The sequence below is a fragment of the Nicotiana attenuata genome, chromosome 6 (assembly GCF_001879085.1).
Source record: "Nicotiana attenuata strain UT chromosome 6, NIATTr2, whole genome shotgun sequence".
NCBI classification, from domain to species: Eukaryota; Viridiplantae; Streptophyta; class Magnoliopsida; order Solanales; family Solanaceae; genus Nicotiana; species Nicotiana attenuata.
Genome location: NC_031994.1, coordinates 31,244,920 through 31,266,158, shown reverse-complemented (window position 1 = coordinate 31,266,158; position 21,239 = coordinate 31,244,920). Strand labels below are relative to the sequence as shown.

Genomic DNA, 21,239 nt, shown 5'->3' with positions numbered 1-21,239 from the left:
TATGTATTTTTTTAATTTAAATATTGTATTAAAGTTGAAAAATATTGTATGAAAATTGTATTTAAGTTATATGATATTGCAGTTGTATATAACTGGGTAGAAATAATGTATAAAAGTTGTAGATAAGTTATATAATATATAATTAGCTGTATGAAATTTGTTTTTACTGTGTATAAATCAGATACAAAATATACAAAAGACATATCGTATAAAAATTATATTTAAGTTGTATGATATTGTAGTTGTATATAACTGGGTAAAAATAATGTATGAAAATTGTAGATAAGTTATATAATATATAATTAGTTGTATGAAATTTATTTTTACTATGTATGAATCAAATACAAAATATACAAAAGACATATTGTATAAATTTTGTATAACATTTGTATTTAAGTTGTATGTTATGGTAGTTGTATTTAACTAGCTAGAAATAATGTGTGAAAGTTGTAGATAAGTTGTATAATATATAATTAGTTGTATGAAATTTATTTTTACTATGTACAAATCAGATACAAAATATACAAAAGACATATTGTATAAATTTTGTATTTAAGTTGTTTGTTATTATAGTTGTATTTAACTGGATAGTGTACGAAAAAATTTTCATGAATAAATTGTGTGCATATAAACGAATTCATAATATGTTAACAAACTGACAACTGAATAAATTGTACAAATAGAGAGTTAGAGACAGATAAAATTGATTTTATAAATTCAAACCTAAAAAAAAAATTACTTTGAATTACAGTCTATTAACCAAGTTCTTTAGATCCAATTCTGCGCCTTTTCTTTTGTCCCATATGTCATTAAACTAAGCTCATTGATTTAAGGCTTGTGACTATCCATTTATTATTCACGTCAGAAAGTGTTTCCTTTAGAAGACTTTCTATTTATTATAGTGTACGAAAAAACTCCATTTGCTATTTGGTGCTCACTCCTTCCAAACTATTCCTGTGCAGGTGCTGTGGTCTATCCAAAAATGTCCAAAATGACTTCAATAGAAGATAGAATAAGAGATATGCAGCAGATAACCTTCACGAGAAATATCTCTTCACTGTTTATGCAGGTGAAATTCATCTCTGCTGATGGTTCCACTAACCATTACTTTGTTATAACTACAATTACAAAAGAATCATATCCTGTGTTACGGTGAAGAAAAAATTCTACTTTGTAAAGCAGTAACTGAATTTGCTCATATATCTGGATCACCAAATAAGCATAGCTTTAGAGGGCACAACTCTTAATGATACTTTGAATTTAAATGACTTTGGGCAATGCGTACATAAAGATGTCCGAGGAGATTGAAAATTAAGAAGATGATTTGTGAGAAAACATATGAGTGGAAACATAAGGAAAGAGAAGAGGAGAAAAAAAAAAAAGAAAAAGGGTGTAACTACATCCCTTGATTGAAGGCACAAATAATGGATTGAGAGCCTTTTAAGGTGGATTGTATATATTTTGTAAACAAAATTTATTTATATCGGGTAATTAACTAAACATGGACATGAAAGGTAATAAAGTTTCAAATAGTGTATAGGAATGAAAAAATTCGTAAAAATTGCACAGGGCGCCTATTTGGTCGCCCCCATTTAACCTATACCCTTTTTTTTAAAAACTTTTAACTTGTACCCACTTTTTAAACAATTTCAGCCCCCTTTCTCCTCCTTCTCCTCCTCAAAGTTATATCCGCCCTCAACCTCTTTCTTTTATGAAAGTGCCGATCCCAATTAGTGTACTAAGTACACTGAAAAAAAAAAATAAGCAACTGATTTGCGAGGATTGAGTTGGAACGTCGATTCAAAACTTCAGCAGGAAAATTTATATTGAAGTACCAAACACCACAGAGAAAGAATTTTACAATAATTGGTGAATTGGAATTTAAGATAATTACTGCAGAATTTTCATACAATACGTCTCATTTCACTTATTTATTAACTTGATTAAGACTTGATCTTGGTCCAATGATTGAACCACCAGTGTTCATTATTCACTTGATTAAGACTCGATCATACTTCTGGCGAAAGATGGCAAAATGAATGCTGCTTTGTGAATCTGAAAAAAAAAAGACAAACAAAAACTTCAGCTCTAGAGCTGAAATTCGCCAGTTACAAAACAAAAACTTCAGCTCTAGAACTGAAGTTGGCCAGTTACAAAAACAAAAACTTCAGCTCTAGAGCTGAAGTTCGCCAGTTACAAAAACAAAAGCTTCAGCTCTAGAACTGAAGTTCGCCAGTTACAAAACAAAAGCTTCAGATCTAGAGCTGATGTTCGCCAGTTACAAACAAAAACTTCAGCTCTAGAGCTGAAGCTCGCCAGTTACAAAAACAAAAAGTTCAGCTCTAGAGCTGAAGTTCGCCAGTTACAAACGGCATGAATTTTCCCTGGGCCGTATGGGTTATATACAGTACCGAGTGATTGAGCATTTGAGAGTGTAAGCACATGAGATTATCAGCACGGTGCATCACATACAACATATTTTACTATGTAATATGATTAGATTTATGGCGATCCTTCGAGTGAAATACTAGTTCTATTTTACTAGATTGTGAAGCATTTATTGTTTGGCAGTATTTGTTATTATAAGACTCCGTTTATTTAAAAATGAATCACCATTTCCAAACAAGAGTCAAATTAGATACTCTACAATTTTCAGTCTTATGTGGAATCTTTTTATTTATCAAATAAAATATACAAGCACATTGCATCTGTAGCTATAGCATTTAATGAGATTTACAGTGAGTACTCAGATTGAATTTATGTACTGTTCATTTAAACTTCAACTTCCAAGAAATGCCTGAAATAATGAATTAGTCTAGTAAACTCACATAAATGTTAGAGCTGAATCCTTTGGATTATTTGGGATATAAGTACGTGGAGAAGTGGACGACGACGATATTCTTGCATGAGGAGTACATGGTGCATGGGTAGTTGATTGCTTGGAAGTGCTAGCTATAAGAGGACAAAATCAATTAAATGAAGGAGAGTGCAGTCTATTTGCATGAGGACTACGTGGTGCATGGGTCTGAAAATAAAGACAGATGTATTGAATTGGTGCTACCGATTGTAGATGATGTTGATTTAATATAATCTGAATGGTCTCTGCCACAAACATATATTACTTCCTCCGTTTTAAATTATCTATCGTAATTTCTAACGGATGAAGCAGTCTTTATTTTTTCCTATTTTGCACAATAATTATTATTGAAAACGACAAATACCTCAGTTGTGTGTTGATATTATGATTGTTCAAATACCAATAAAACATAAATAAGCGTAAAATGTAGGAATAGTTATATTCTATAGCAAAGCTTGATATCTTATTTATTTTAAATAAATATCCTTTTAAAAAATTATATTTCATAGATACCTTTTGATTTTTTATAGCCAAATATGATCAATTTATGGTTACTCCTACCCTTAAGCCATAAAATAAGCTTTGTATTATTTTTCTCTCTCATATCCCCTCAAATTTCTCCTATACCCTACCCCATATCTATTCTCCCTCTCTCTCCCGACTAGTGCTAGATGATTATGTATAGAAAAGTTGGGTTGTATTTGACATTGCCAATGAAATTAATCTTGAATGATCTTTTTTCATATTAAACAAGTGAAATGCAACCAATGGAGGCTTTGACAACTGATTGTGCCTCGTAGGAGGCACTACCGCTGCAACTCAATGCCTTAATCAGCCCCCACATACCCTTCTTCTTCTCTTTGCCTTTACCATATTTATCTCTAACATTTTCTTCACCATTTTTGAATGGACCCGAGCTGTCGCCTTCAATAAGGAGAAATTGGGCGGCGTCAGCACCGTAGTGGCAGGCGATTTCACAGCTAGTGGCGTACCACATTCTCTGACGTAACATATCGGATCAATAAAAATCTCCGTTATTTTGCTGGTAATTATATGCTAATCGTCGGCAACCGGAGGCAACGGTGACGGCGAGCGAGGACTGGATACTGATGCTGCTTCAACGAGACGACACTAGGGTTGTTCTTGAACAAAGATGACGGAGTTGGGGACTGAGCAACTTGAATTTTCTGTTAATAATTTTGAATGTATCTCGCTGTATTTCCATGTATTTCATTGTATTCATTATCTTTTTTTTAATTTTATTTCAATGTATCTCGCTGTATTCTATGTATTTCATTGTATTTTTTTTCATTATAGTTTCAATGTATCCCGCTGTATTCCATGTATTTCATTGTATTCACTGTCTCGCTATACTCCATGAATGTATTCATATATTTGTTTTAATTAATATAATTTATGTATTCAGATGTATTATATAATTTCTCTCAAGATTGCTATATTTTTGGGGTGTTTTTCGGTTGAGAATCTTTTTTATAAATGAAAATACAAAATTTGTATGTTATAATTGAGTTTGTTGAGTTATATTAGGAGTCTATTATGTTAATTGATTAACTTTCTGTTTAAAAATAGTGTAATCCCCTGTTTCACGCCCTGAATACAGTCGAATACAATAATCTGTCCAGCTATAATCCCATGTTTCATGCCACGAATACAGTCGAATACACTCGAATACAACAACTGACTAGCTTGACTTCCCTGATTCACGCCTATTTTTGCTATTGCATTCATGAATACAGTAGCTTAAATACATCTAATACATCTTATAACAATAGAAAACGTATCTACAATCCGTAATATAGCAAATGGTATCTATAGATAGCTAACTACCACTAAAAGATAGTGCTTTATGAAAATTTCTCTAAAATGTACCCACGTATGTATTGGATCATAGCAAGTCAAAATGGGCAGGATGGGCTGATTCTGGGCGGATCAAAATGGGTTGAGTCAATAAATGGGCAGGTCATTTGACCCGCCCGAAAGTAACTTGGACTGAGATGGTTTGGGTCAAGTTGGCTAAAATGTGGGGATCATAGCCCAACCCGCCCAATTCTTACCAAGGTTTAATTAAGAGATTTTTACATTCCTATACACTATTTGAAACTTTATTACCCTCCTTACTCATGTTTTAATTTAATTACATCATATATATAAATTTACCAATTATATACACTTTAGGAATTAAATGAGTATCCCTTTATATTAGGAATCAATTATTTTCAATCCTTATTCTATCTCCCTCCTACGCTCTCTCTCTCTCTCTCTCTCTCTCTCTCTCTCTCTCTACGTCTCTCTCTATCTCTCAATCCTTAATTTCAGTAATGTAGAGCAAAGGAAAAGAGAGCATCAATTCTACCAGTGACAACCATTAAAAAGCTTTGAATTCGAATTTGGGTTTTCAAAAATCATTATTTGTTTGAATTGGGTGTTGTTGCAAATAATTGGGAATTCTCTCTACGTCTCTCTGTATCTCTCAATCCCTAATTCCAGTAATGTAAAGCAAAGGAAAAGAGAGCAGCAATTTCATCATTGACAGCCATTAAAAAGCTTTGAAGCTTTGAATTCGAATTTGGATATTCAAAAACCATTTTTTGTTGGATTGGGTGTTGCTGCAACTAATTGGAAAAATATTGTTTGGAGTTTATATCTCAATTTTGAGGGTGTTTTGGTGAAGATTAGACTTGATTTTGGCTGAATTTCAGACTAAAACTCGAAGAAGAAGAAGATATGACATACATTATACTTACGAAATTGTAGTAAAATTGTAGTAAACTTGTAGAAAAATTGGATTCTATTGTTTATATGTATTTTTTTAATTTAAATATTGTATTAAAGTTGAAAAATATTGTATGAAAATTGTATTTAAGTTATATGATATTGCAGTTGTATATAACTGGGTAGAAATAATGTATAAAAGTTGTAGATAAGTTATATAATATATAATTAGCTGTATGAAATTTGTTTTTACTGTGTATAAATCAGATACAAAATATACAAAAGACATATCGTATAAAAATTATATTTAAGTTGTATGATATTGTAGTTGTATATAACTGGGTAAAAATAATGTATGAAAATTGTAGATAAGTTATATAATATATAATTAGTTGTATGAAATTTATTTTTACTATGTATGAATCAAATACAAAATATACAAAAGACATATTGTATAAATTTTGTATAACATTTGTATTTAAGTTGTATGTTATGGTAGTTGTATTTAACTAGCTAGAAATAATGTGTGAAAGTTGTAGATAAGTTGTATAATATATAATTAGTTGTATGAAATTTATTTTTACTATGTACAAATCAGATACAAAATATACAAAAGACATATTGTATAAATTTTGTATTTAAGTTGTTTGTTATTGTAGTTGTATTTAACTGGATAGTGTACGAAAAAATTTTCATGAATAAATTGTGTGCATATAAACGAATTCATAATATGTTAACAAACTGACAACTGAATAAATTGTACAAATAGAGAGTTAGAGACAGATAAAATTGATTTTATAAATTCAAACCTAAAAAAAAAATTACTTTGAATTACAGTCTATTAACCAAGTTCTTTAGATCCAATTCTGCGCCTTTTCTTTTGTCCCATATGTCATTAAACTAAGCTCATTGATTTAAGGCTTGTGACTATCCATTTATTATTCACGTCAGAAAGTGTTTCCTTTAGAAGACTTTCTATTTATTATAGTGTACGAAAAAACTCCATTTGCTATTTGGTGCTCACTCCTTCCAAACTATTCCTGTGCAGGTGCTGTGGTCTATCCAAAATGTCCAAAATGACTTCAATAGAAGATAGAATAAGAGATATGCAGCAGATAACCTTCACGAGAAATATCTCTTCACTGTTTATGCAGGTGAAATTCATCTCTGCTGATGGTTCCACTAACCATTACTTTGTTATAACTACAATTACAAAAGAATCATATCCTGTGTTACGGTGAAGAAAAAATTCTACTTTGTAAAGCAGTAACTGAATTTGCTCATATATCTGGATCACCAAATAAGCATAGCTTTAGAGGGCACAACTCTTAATGATACTTTGAATTTAAATGACTTTGGGCAATGCGTACATAAAGATGTCCGAGGAGATTGAAAATTAAGAAGATGATTTGTGAGAAAACATATGAGTGGAAACATAAGGAAAGAGAAGAGGAGAAAAAAAAAAAGAAAAAGGGTGTAACTACATCCCTTGATTGAAGGCACAAATAATGGATTGAGAGCCTTTTAAGGTGGATTGTATATATTTTGTAAACAAAATTTATTTATATCGGGTAATTAACTAAACATGGACATGAAAGGTAATAAAGTTTCAAATAGTGTATAGGAATGAAAAAATTCGTAAAAATTGCACAGGGCGCCTATTTGGTCGCCCCCATTTAACCTATACCCTTTTTTTTAAAAACTTTTAACTTGTACCCACTTTTTAAACAATTTCAGCCCCCTTTCTCCTCCTCCTTCTCCTCCTCAAAGTTATATCCGCCCTCAACCTCTTTCTTTTATGAAAGTGCCGATCCCAATTAGTGTACTAAGTACACTGAAAAAAAAAATAAGCAACTGATTTGCGAGGATTGAGTTGGAACGTCGATTCAAAACTTCAGCAGGAAAATTTATATTGAAGTACCAAACACCACAGAGAAAGAATTTTACAATAATTGGTGAATTGGAAATTAAGATAATTACTGCAGAATTTTCATACAATACGTCTCATTTCACTTATTTATTAACTTGATTAAGACTTGATCTTGGTCCAATGATTGCACCACCAGTGTTCATTATTCACTTGATTAAGACTCGATCATACTTCTGGCGAAAGATGGCAAAATGAATGCTGCTTTGTGAATCTGAAAAAAAAAAAAAAGACAAACAAAAACTTCAGCTCTAGAGCTGAAATTCGCCAGTTACAAAACAAAAACTTCAGCTCTAGAACTGAAGTTGGCCAGTTACAAAAACAAAAACTTCAGCTCTAGAGCTGAAGTTCGCCAGTTACAAAAACAAAAGCTTCAGCTCTAGAGCTGAAGTTCGCCAGTTACAAAACAAAAGCTTCAGCTCTAGAGCTGATGTTCGCCAGTTACAAACAAAAACTTCAGCTCTAGAGCTGAAGTTCGCCAGTTACAAAAACAAAAACTTCAGCTCTAGAGCTGAAGTTCGCCAATTACAAAAACAAAAACTTCAGCTCTAAAGCTGAAGTTCGCCAGTTACAAAACAAAAACATCAGATCTAGAGCTGAAGTTCGCCAGTTACAAACAAAAATTTCAGCTCTAGAGCTGAAGTTCGCCAGTTACAAAACAAAAACTTCAGTTCGCCAGTTACAAAACAAAAACTTCAGCTCTAGAGCTGAACTTCAGGCCCGGCTACTGGAATGTTGAAGTTTTGCGTGATTGCCTTTGCTACTTCAGCCCCGTATGCTGAAGTTATGCGAAAAAGCGGGTACGCGTGCAATTTTTTTTTACAAAGCGGGCACAAGTTAAAACGTGACACAAAAAGCGGGTATAAATACAAATGCCCCAATAAATCCCCTTTGAAAAACGTTTTGGGCTTGAAAAAAGGCTGAATATATTGGCCCATTAAGTCAAGGAGACTTCTGTTAAGCCCAAAAATGTAAATCCAATTGTTTCTCAAATGATATCAAAAGGGGTTTTTTCGCAGATGTACTAAATTATAAAGTTATTTACCTGAAATATCTGAAGTTTACTACTTTCTAAAATTGACTCACATCAATTTTCGAATCTGAAAGAAGTTTCCAGGATCAATCTTGTGACATGCCAAATATCTGTTGATATAACAACTTCTGCAAACCGAAAAGATAAACGAAGGTATTTACGAACATATAACTTTTTTCAACTTTAATACAAATTTGATACAAAATTAAATATATTTATAATAACATATATCTTTAAAATAAATTTTATACAACTAATTATACAGTATATAATTTATTTACAATTTATTTATAAATTTCATACAAATTTAATATAACTACGAATGGTCAATACAATGCATATATTTGTTGTGTGGCGTAATGTTTTCTATTTCTTTTGGATTTGTACATGCGTGATATATATATATATATATATATATATATATATATATATATATATTGACATCTTAATTATCTTAGTCATGGTTCTTTATTATTACATGTTATTGTTGTTGTTGTATCATTCACGCCCGTCACCGTAATGCATTGTTGTCACCTTTGTTCACTATTTGGCTGCTTTATCTTATCTCTACTGCTCCTTGAGCCGAGGGTCTATCGGAAATAACCTCTCTATCTTTATAAGGTAGGGGTAAGGTCTACGTACACACTACCTTCTCCAAACCCTATTTATGGGATTACACTGGGTTTGTTGTTATATATATTGACCGAATAATATGACGGAGGTTTAATATTGACTATATTAAAAAGAAAGGATATATTGACCCTTTTCCCTAAAAAAATTAAAAAAATAATGTTACATAAACTAAAATATAAGGAATACGACGTTTAGAAAGGGCAGTAATAGAAGCTGACGATAATTCAACAATGTAGGACTAGTTTCCTTTTCAGTACTATTAAATAGAGCCTCCTTTAGTACTCTTTGAAGGACCACCTTCTTTCCTGTGATTTCTTGTCCTCACTGTATACACTCAGCTTATAGAAATCTATGGCAGGTGTAACACTAATTGCTTCTAAAATATTTGGAATTTTGGTGGCTATAGGTTGTGCTAAATTTCTGTATAAAATATGGTGGTGGCCAAAAATGATGGAGAAGAAGCTGAAGAAGCAAGGAATACATGGCCCTCCCTATAAGTTTCTCTTTGGAAATCTTAAAGAGATGATGAGAATGTCTAAAGAAGCTAAGTCAAAACCTCTCTCTTTAACCCATGATATCATGCCTTGGCTTAATCCTTTTCTTCAACATCTTGCTAACAATCACAGTAAGTCCAAATTTCTAACTCTTCTTTTTACTGATTCTACTCTCTTCATCCTATCCCTTTTCAGTTGTCATGTTTTCCTTCTCGAGAGTCAGCTTGACTAAATTTTGGGTATTCAAAAACAATACTCCGTCCGTTTCAATTCATCTGAACCTGTTTGACAGAGTACGGAGTTTAAGAAAAAATAAAAACTTTTGGAATTTATGGTCTTAAACAAATTAAAAAGGGTTCAAAGAATTTGTGGGGATATAAAAGTTTCTGAATTTTTAGCTTATAAGCACTTTAAGTTTAACCAAGATTTTTACTATTCTATCCTTAAAATATTCCTTTTTAGAACAAAACTCCTACATCAATACTCACTGCCTCAAGTATTTTTTCAACCTAACCCCCCCCCCCCCCTCCTCGGCCTCTTCAAGTTTGCACTTCTCATTGACTATTTAATATAATTAAATTCGCAATTCCTTTGCATATTTGTATCTATGTGATTGCTTATTAATCTTTGAACTGTATGTAATAAATGAGGACATAACACAATTTTGGTGTATTGCTTTCTAAGTGTTGTGGTGATGAAGATAGTGTATGTTTCTCTTCAAATATTTTGTCCTATTTAGGTTTATTTTTTATTGAAATTTTTTGTCAATTTATTAATTATTATAACTTATGATTATATGCTTATCATAAAATAAATTATATTTAACATAAAAATTATCTTATCTAAGCACGGTTGTATGTAAAATAAAATGACAAATAGAATATTTTATATTTAAATCGATCTGGAGTCTAAAATTTTGAAGAAATTACGTTCTTATAAGTGTAAGCAGTTCTAAGGTTATTTAAGTCATTTTAACAGAAAAAGAGCTTATCGGCACTTTTTAATCAAATACTGCAGCAGCTTATTATCAATTTCAGCACTTGTATCCAAACACGTAACTGCTTATTTATTAAATCAGTTTTAACACTTAAAAGTGCTTTTCAGCACCTAATGCTTATCAGCTACTTCAAATCAGCTAATTCAAATGGGCTCTTAATTTGGCTAATCTCTAAAGTTAAACTAGATTCCATCAAATTAATTTTTTATTATTAAAATTTATATATTATATATTCAAAATCTATACTAAAAAGTAGACCCGTCTATGGTAGGGGTAAGGCTCTGTACATCCTATCCTCCCCGAATCCACTTGTGAAAATGCACTAGGTTGTTGTTGTTGTATACTAAAAGCAGTATAAGTCGCAACATGTCAATATGATTGGAAAAATATATATATTAAAATAATATTCAAAGTTCACATAACTTGAATCTCGAGAAATAAGAAGTGAAACGTAATTCGAGTATTAACTTTCTGACGCTACTACGATGCACTAACAAAATGAGAATATTATGATTGCAGAGAAAATTTTTGTGATGTGGGCTGGACCGACACCTCGAGTTACAGTTACGGATCCGAAGCTAATTCGAGAATTATTGAACAAACATCAAGAATTCCACAAGCCTGAAGCTAATGCCTTCATTGAGATGTTTGTGACTGGACTTGCTGGTTACAATGGAGAAAAATGGGCCACCCATAGAAAGATAGTAACTCCTGCCTTTCATATTGAGAAAATAAAGGTATGAGTACACTAGTTAATTACTAGCCTTAATTTCTTGCAAGGATTCAATTAAATACAACATTTGATAGAAAATAATAGGCCATCCGGTCACGTGACTTCAAAAAACGTAACCCAATCCGGTGCACAAAGTATTCTGTATTTACACGTATGGTCTGGGAAAGAGCCGCACTTTAAGGGTGTAATGAAGAACGCATACCCTAATGCAGAGGCGGATCCAGGATTTAAAATTTATGGGTTGCTATAGCGACCTTAAGTAAATATACAATAAGTAACTGGGTTCACAATCAAATATTTATGAATATTTAGTGGATTTTTTAATGCATATACAGGGTATGTGCAAAAGCTACTGAGTTCACGAGAACCTACATGTAATAGGCTGGATCCGCCGCTGCTCTAATGCAAGCATTAATATCTGCTTCCACAGCTTGAACTAGTGACCTATAGATCACAGTGAGACAACTTTACCGTTACTCCAAGAAACGACTTCTAAAAGTCAAAATACATCTTTTATTTAGTAATGGACAATGTCTAAATAAAAGTAATTAACAAAAGGACCACATCTTGGATTTATTATTCCAATACAATCTTCTAATAGAATGATATGATTTAGATCTCTGTTTGTCTTTACAGAGGATGTTTTCATCAGCATTTTGTGCATGTGTTGAGGAAATGATAAGCAGATGGGAGAAATTGGCTAGCAAAACAGAGACTTGTGAGTTGGATGTGGAAAGAGAGTTTATGTTCTTAGGTGGAGATGTTATATCAAGAGCTGCCTTTGGTAGCAATATTGAAGAAGGAAGGTCAATTTTCCTACTACAGAAGGAGCAATGCGAGCTTATCTTGGCTTCCCCATTCACCCTTTTCTTTCCCTGGCTAAGGTGCATTTGCATGGCAACTCCTATACAATAAACCTAAATTACAGTAAAAGAATTTTTACACTATCAGGTCACCCCGTAATCTTGAAAATAAGACAGATTACTTGAGACAACAGGTAAACGTACGTGGTGACCTGATATAGTGTAGAAAAAGTTTAAACGTCATCAGTCTTTATAAGTTTAAACTCTTGTCCAATCATCTACTATAACTTGTTGCAGATTTCTTCCAACAGCATCAAATAGAAAAGCAAGGGACAACTATAAGAAAGTTAAAGGTACGATAAGAGGAATAATAAAGAAGCGAGAAGACGCCAAGCGATCAGGAATTACTATGGAAGACAATGATGATATCTTAGGCCTACTCTTGAAATCAAGAAATGAAGAGAAAAACAAGTCTAACACAGGACTAACGACAGACGATGTGATCGAAGAATGCAAAGAATTCTACCTTGCAGGTCAGGATACAACCTCAGCTTTGCTCACTTGGACGCTGGTAGCCTTGAGCATGCACCCTGAATGGCAAGACAAAGCTAGGAAAGAAGTTCTTCATGTCATTGGGAAAAATAAACCAAAATTCGATGACTTAAATCAGCTAAAAATAGTAAGTAATTAATATTTCCTCAGTTTTATTTTATGTTAACCGTGCATATAGTTTTGAAATTTGAAGTTAAAAAGAAAAGATTTATGTTATATACACGGACAATGTAAAGAATCTTTACACAATCAGTGAACTTTAATATGTAATAGCAGGCTAGTTACAGATTTTATCGGATTACTGACTAGTATTGATTAATAAATTTACCTGTAATTACCTAATGATGATCATTGATCACTTTATAGATGACGATGATCTTCCAAGAGGTGTTGAGATTGTATCCAGCACTGCTGCTTTATCGGAGCACGTCAAAGAGCTGCAAGTTGGGAGACATGACAATTCCAGCAGGAGTTCAAGTATTTGTTCCTACACATCTGGTTCATCGCGATCGCGAAGTGTGGGGAGATAGTGCATTGCTATTCAATCCAGAGAGGTTCTCAGAAGGGGTTTCAAAAGCAGCAGGAAAAGAGCATCAGTTATATATTCCCTTTGGTTGGGGTGCTCGGATGTGCATCGGATTGAACTTTGGCATGTTAGAAGCCAAGCTCGCTTTATCTCGAATTCTGCAGCTCTTTTGGTTTGAGCTTTCTCCTTCCTACACTCATGCTCCTCACTGTACTCTCATTCTTAAACCTCAGTATGGTGCCCACATAATCTTGCACAAACTTTGATCCTTCAATCGGTCTGGGTTGTAATTGTCATTTCCAATAAGGTTGATCGAAAGTCCTTTGCTATTTATGTATTTCAGAAACAAGAAAAGGCTCAATTTGTTGGGGTTTTTTTTGTCAATTTGTGGTGGTTTTTATCCCCATAAAATGAATTATGGCGGTTACGAAAACGCCACAGTTATGTTTGCCACAAGCATATTTGCGACAATTTTTTAAAACCGTCACAACGGCCGCCACAAAATAAAATTTATTTTTGTGGAGGGTTTCAAAGGAATTTAGTGGCAATTTATAACCCCAATAATATGATCCCAGTGTGTTAAAAATATATTTTGTGGGAGTTATAAACCTCCACAATATGATCTTAATCTTTAAAAAAAATGCGGCAATTATAAACACTGCCACAATTTTTTCAGGTATATTGTCTTTTTATTAATATCTGAAAACTTTAGTTCTAGAATTCAATAAATCATTTTATTCGCTCACATAATGCAAATCAGTTTCCATTAAAAAAATTATCAATAATAACAAGCATCACATATTCAAATTTATACTCTATATGGTAACTTAAACATAACACAATCTAGAGTAGTTCTATAATAACTAATTATACAAAGTGCTAAGTATTTGCTAATCATCAAACCCCATAACAGGGGAATAACACAACAACAACAATAACAATAATAAGCCTAATATAATCTCACATAGTGGGTCTGCGGAGGGTAGTGTGTACGCAGCCTTACCCCCACCTTGTAGAAATAGAAAGGTTGTTTCCGATAGACCCTCTCAAAGAATCATAAGCACCACATTAAAGAACAGAAAAACAAGAATCGTAATAGCTAGTGAGGAGCCATGCAAAAGCATCATAAATAACAACCAAATTATCAGAGGACCGCAATGAAAGAAATGACAGGTAGCCATAGAAATTTAATGTCAACAGAATACTAAAGTACGTGCTAATACTACCGGTATCGTAGGGAGAACACTAAACTAATTACCCTATTACCCTAATCTTCAACCTCTACACCTTCCTATCAAGGTTCATGTCCTCGATCAGCTGAATCTGTCACATGTCATGTCTAATCACCTCACCCCAATTTTTCTTTGGCCTACATCTACCTCTCCTTAACCTTCCACTATCAACTTCTCACACTTCCTGACCGGAGCGTTTGTGCTCCGCCTATGTCCAAAACATCTAAGCCTTGCTTCGCGCATCTTGTACATAATCCATCCAATAACAAAAGTACAGAAAACTCCAATCACCCTAAAGACAAAAGATCTTCCAAATACTACCTAACACAAATATATAACTTCTCGCTAGAGATCCTTCTTTTCAATAGCCCACACTCATTTTCTCCACAACAACGACTCTTAAAAATGTAAGATTTGCGATGGAACCTCAAGAATAAAGCAACCCACACAACAATTGAACCAAATATAACCCAATACTTGTAATAATACATTGATCCAAATTCCAAAGGCATATCCAAAATAATTTCGGGTACGAACTCTACATTAGAAAGTACACAAACATGTAATACAACCCAGCTATGACGAAGAATGGAAACTAATTCCTGCTAATTTGTGAGTTGAAGAGAGGGAACTAATTGTGCGCTTTGAAAAAAGAGGGGAAAAAGGAGGGAATTTTTCCCGGTTCTACACATTTGAGTCTACAACAAGCAAACCCAGTAAAATTCCACTAGTGGGCTCAAGAAGCCAAAAAGACAAAAGGAGACAATATCAGTACCACCACAGAAATCGTAGGAAAAATAGAAACAGCATGAAATCCAAAAGATAGATGCAAAGCAAAAGCGATAACTAGTAAATAGGCCCGACACTATGAAAAACGAAATAGTATGACACAACATTGCCACTAGCTATATTATATAAAAAACCTACCAGACAAGTCTCACAAAGGTACGAAGTAAGGCAAGACTCAATTATCTCCTAACCTACAACCCTAATACTCGACCTCCACATCTTCCTATCAAGTGCCATGTCCTCGGAAATCTGAAGCCTCGCCATGTCTTGCCTGATCACCTCTCCCCTAATACTTCGTAGGCCGCCCTCTACCTCTCCTCGTTCCCTCTACAACCAGCCGCTCACACCTCCTTAACGGAGCATCTAGGCTTCTCCTCAATACATGCCCGAACCATCTGAGCCTCGCTTGATCTCCCCTCCCCCCTGGATAACCAACCCAAGATACTTGAAACTGCCTCTACTTGTGATGACATGTGATTCAAGCCTCACATCCACGCCCACTTCCCCCGGCTCAGCGTTGAACTTACACTCTAGGTATTCCGTTTTCGTCCTGCTCAGCTTGAAACCCTTAGACTCAAGAGCTTGTCTCCAAATCTCCAGCCTCTCATTAATACCGGCTCGCGACTCATCAATCAGAAATATGCCATCAGCGAATAGCATGCACCATGGCACCTCTCTTGAATATGGTGTGTTAACGCGTCCATCACCAGGGCGAATAAGAACGGACTGAGCGCAAATCCTTGGTGTAACCCCATAACAACCGAAAAATACTCAGAGTTGCCTCCTACTGTCTTAACCCGAGTAATAGCCCCATTATACATGTCCTTAATCACCATAATGTAGGCAACCGACACACCTTTTTGCCTCCAAGAATCTCCAGAGAACTTCTCTAGGAACCTTGTCATACACTTTCTCTAGGTCGTTAAACACCATGTGCAGATCGTTCTTCCTCTCCCTGAACTGTTCCACCAACCTCCTAACATGGTGTATAGCTTCCGTAGTAGAACGACCGGGCATGAACCCGAATTGGTTGTCGGATACAGACACTGTCATCCTTACCTCTCTTCAACCACCCTCTCCCACACTTTCATGGTATGACTCAGTAATTTGATACCCCTATAATTGTTACAACTCTGGATATCACCTTTGTTCTTGTACAATGGAACCACCGTACTCCACCTCCACTCATCCGGCATCCTCTTCACCTTAAAAATAACATTAAACAACCGAGTCAGCCACTCCAAACCTGCTCTCCCCACACACTTCTAAACTTCCACCGGAATCTCGTCTGGCCCGTTCACTCTGCCCCTACTCATCTTACGCATAGCTCCCATGACCTCCTCAACCTTGATGCGCCTGCAATACCCAAAGTCACGGTGACTCTCGGAATGCTCCAATTCACCTAGCACAATATCCCGATCCCTTTCTTCATTCAAAAGTTTATGAAAGTAAGTTTGCCATCTCCTCTTAATCTAGACATCTTCCATCAATACTCTACCATCGTCGTCCTTGATGCATCTCACTTGGTCCAAATCCCGAGCCTTCCTCTCACTCGTTTTGACCAGCCGGAATAACTTCTTCTCCCCGCCTTTCCCCCCTAGTTCCTCGTACATACGACCATAAGCCGTAGTGTTAGCCTCTGTGACCGCCACTTAGCTTCCTTCCTAGCTACCTTATACCTCTCCATGAACGCTCGCCTCTCCTCCTCACATGTGCTCCCCACTAACTTCAGGTACGCCGCCTTCTTTGCTTTTACTTTACCTTGTACCACTTCATTCCACCACCACTCTCCTTTGTGCCCGCCAGAGACGCCTGTCGAAACCCCTAACACCACTCTCGCAGCCTCCCTTATACAGTCTGTTGTCGTTTACCACATAATGCTCGCGTTACCACTGCTCCTCCAATCTCCCATAGCCAAATTACCCCTAATGTGCAAATAAAACCTATAAAGATGGTGGCTAATATCGTCTTTTAACATCTTTCTTTTCTCTATTTTATCTTTCATTTCCTTTTTACTATTTAAATTTAAAAAAATGGAAAATAGAACTAAATTTCTAACAAAACATACTTAAAAAATAATAAATTAAGAAATTGATAAAGAAGTAATGAAAAATAAATTAACAAAACATACTTAAAATAATAAATTAAGATATATATATATATATATATATATATATATATATATATATATATATATATATATATATATATATATATATATATATATATATACTATACAGGAAAAATAATGAAGTAATGAAAAAGAAAAAACATACTAAAATAATAAATTAAAATACTGAATAAACTCACAGCAACTCATAAAAACATTTCATTTAATATTCAAAATGCTAAATATCCATGATTAGATAAAATGTAACAAATTTGTAAAATTACAAATATTATTTGTTTAAATTCAATAGTCCTACTATAATAAAAATAAAAGACATTCATGTGCATGTCATATTCAACTTTAGTCCTAAAACGGATACGTAATTGTTGAAAATATATTCGGCTAAAGAGTCTGGAGTCAAATCCACGGAGAATTGACGCTTACTTATAACTATTCAATATAACTAAGAAAACAGGTTCAAACAATTTTCGTGGTATAAGATTATAATTTGTATTTAAACTATTGATTAACAATTATTAAAGCAATAGAAATAAGCGAGTAAATAGAGGTGTTTTTCACTATCATTTTGCCGAACTATTCTGCATTGATCGTGAATTCTCCCATTACTACAATTATCTTTTCAAACTCCTTAAAGTTTTACAACTATTCTTTCGAACTAACTCTAGCTAGCATCTCAAACGACTCATAGCAACCGTGTCAAAGCTTCATTATCTCTAACCACTTTTAAGTCCTTGCAATTAATCTCTTAATTACTCAGAGGTGACGTTGTTCAATGGTAACATAATTCTGTAATCTTACTCAAAAAAGAACAAGATGTAATAATGGCTTATTTGATTGAGAGCTTTTTAATTAATTACAATCAAAAGAAGTCGAACAAATAAAGTTTAGAGAACGGCTCAATTTATAATAAGGTTAGGAATAGTCGTAAATTATATCAAATTGGTCATTTTGATCAACCTCATTCAGTTTGATGCAACTTTTTACAAAATATAAGGGAAAAAACAACAACTTAGGGAGATTATTAACCGCTACAAATTATATTGAAATGCGGTGATACACAAACCTCCACAAGCTAATGCAATTTGCGAGGTTATCACAAACCTCCACAGTAAAACCGCCAGAAAAGAATTATATTGCGGGAGCTGAAACAAACACCACAAAACGATCTTTTTAGGGGGGGGGGGGTCTTATAACCCCCACAAATTAGCCGCCACAAATATAATTAACTTATTTCTTGTATTATATATCTATCATTTTGGATGTCATGAGAGCTTTTTGTAGGAATAAACGCTTTGTATTTGTAGTAAAAATATTTGAAATAGATTGTACTTGTATGGGTCAAAATCTGCCTAAAGAATATTCGATACGAAGTGGCATTACCAAAAGTAATTTGTCGAGGTCGACTAGTAACCAGTGGGATTCACTCCGAGCAGTCGATCGTGGCCGAGGTCAAGTATCCTAAATGGCTGTAATGGCTAGTTTAGCAGTAGAATCTTTAAGAGAATATTCCGTTGGATATAATCCATACTTGTAATTTTAGGGTTAATTGGGGGTATGTCCCTTATAAATAGAAAGAGAGATAAGGTGAAAGGCATGTAATATTCTCTGATAAGAACATTCTTTGAAAAACAGATCTTCTCTCTATATAGAATACAAACATTACCTTTTCAAAGGGATTCGATTGTCTATTATTCCACACATTTCCATAAGATCCGAGAAGGATCCCAATATTCTAGTATTTGTCTTTCATCCATCATTGTCAGGAGGATGAATCATCCACCTCATTCAATCTTGGGTTAATTATTCTCCTTATTTACTTTAAGGCCATTTATTGTTATTTATTTCTTGACATCCCTCTTCATTGATGGTCTTGAAACATTAAATACATGTTGCATTTAATCTGCTTCCAACACTAATCTACGTCACTCGTATTAACCGATTATAGATCTGATATTATTATCATTAACTAGGTTTATCCCCTCATTGTAGAAATTTAATTAGTTTAATCAAAGATCTACACTTTTTGGTCAATAATTTGGCACCGTCTGTGGGGATTTCCTAGTTAAAATTTTAGTTTCTTCTAGATCTATAACTAGCACAAAAAAAAAAAAAACGCAAAACCCCCTACCTTCTTGTACACACATATCTAACATGGCAGGTAACAGAGAAGAGAGGATGAAGGCAGTGGCAATCTCACCAACAACCTCTTAAACACCATCAACGAGGTTTCAAAATTGGAGGGTGAAGATGTAACGCCAAATGCCACTCCCAGGCGAAGTGGCTCGCCCCTCCCACATGATAGTATCACAATATCCCACGGTAAAGGGGCTTCCACGTCCACAACAGAAGAAGCGGCACCAACAGTGAAGAAACTACATGAGGCTTGGCTAACGAACACGCTGACCAACATCCTCGACACGCCCACCCAAAAAGCAACCAGAGAAAATGCGAGGACTTGTGTTGTACCAATAACGGCGGAGCAGCACAACCCTCTCCCTCCAATAGCAGGTATCACTTACAATGTTAGTAATGCAGTTGACGACACCCTCATAGCCATTTTGAGGAAAATGGAAGAAATGGAAAACGAAAACAAAATGCTTTGAGACCAAATGAAGGAGCATCAAGAAAGGGTAGACAAAATACCAGATGCCCCAAAACTCTTACCAAAAAGAGATGCTGGTCAGTTCGTGGAACAACTCTACAGTGATGAAGCTGCCCCGCATGCCATACCCAAAACCTTCAAAATGCTGCCCTACCTAAAAATATACGATGGTACGACCGACCCTGAGGATCATGTGACCCACTACATCACCGTGGTAAAAGGAAACAATCTCGCCAAAGAACAAGTATCCTCCATCCTGTTGAAAAATTTTGGCGAACCCCTAACCGGAGGTGCATTAACTTGGTATTCACAGCTGCCCGCGCGCTCCATTGAAACATTCGAAGAGATGGCCGACAAGTTCGTAACAGCCCATGCCGAAGCTAAAAAGGCGGAGGCAAGAGTGAACGATATATTTGCCATCAAACAATCACCTAGAGAGGGACTGAGGGACTTCCTCGCTCGATTCAACCGTGTAAGGATGACCTTACCAAATGTATCAGAAAGCATGGCTGTAGCAGCTTTGCAAAATGAGATGACCAGAAACAGTTCGAGGGAGATCAGAAAGTTGCTGAGTCGGCTTATGAAATATCCCCCAACCATTTGGGATGAAATACACAATGCCTATTGTGCCGAAATCTGTGCTGACTAAGAAGACCTAAATAAATCGACCCAACGGTTGACCTCGGTATAGGCCAAGTTTAGGAAAGACCGAAGAAATGATGCTAGAAGAGACTAGCAGCTCCACGACCCAACCGAGAAAGGCATCAACCATATATCAGGGGTGCCATCATGCCCCACTCCCGTCATGAAGAAGGTCCATCTAGGCCAAGGACAGGGACTCACCGGAGCGAGAGAGGTATGCCCCTTTACTATCCGCTCACAATTTTTGTGTCTCACCTTCAGAAATAGTCTACGCGTTAGAGAAGCTCGGCCCAAAAATTAAGTGGCCACAAAAGATAAGGTACGACCCAAGCACCGGGAAGTCAAACGCACTCTGCGAATTCCACCAGGAGTGAGGTCATAAAACCGAGGACTGCATCACTCTAAGGCAGGAGGTCGTGAACATGCTTCACCAAGGGCATTGAAAGTGCTGCTGAGCGATTGAGGAAAGGCCAACTTTGCCCGAGGACGTGAAAAACACCAGGGGCCACCAAAACTACCTTCACAAACTCGTACCATCCAAATGATCATCGGAGG

The 21,239-nt window shown here is 35.1% G+C and overlaps 1 protein-coding gene across 1 annotated transcript; it reads left to right on the top strand.

The window, feature by feature from the left end:
* LOC109226781 (cytochrome P450 CYP72A219-like) lies at positions 9,402–13,672 on the top strand. The gene is made up of 5 exons (XM_019391634.1): positions 9,402–9,808; positions 11,194–11,411; positions 12,044–12,291; positions 12,508–12,889; positions 13,129–13,672. The coding sequence occupies exons 1-5, from the start codon at positions 9,535–9,537 to the stop codon at positions 13,552–13,554; spliced, it is 1,548 nt and encodes a 515-aa protein (XP_019247179.1). The 5' UTR covers positions 9,402–9,534; the 3' UTR covers positions 13,555–13,672.

Bases quoted from the DNA above. Each gene is read 5' to 3' on its own strand.
- LOC109226781 (XM_019391634.1), top strand. From the start codon at position 9,535: ATGGCAGGTGTAACACTAATTGCTTCTAAAATATTTGGAATTTTGGTG. The intron at 11,412-12,043 runs GTATGAGTACAC...TTGTCTTTACAG, and splicing joins TTCATATTGAGAAAATAAAG to AGGATGTTTTCATCAGCATT. The intron at 12,292-12,507 runs GTGCATTTGCAT...AACTTGTTGCAG, and splicing joins CTTTTCTTTCCCTGGCTAAG to ATTTCTTCCAACAGCATCAA.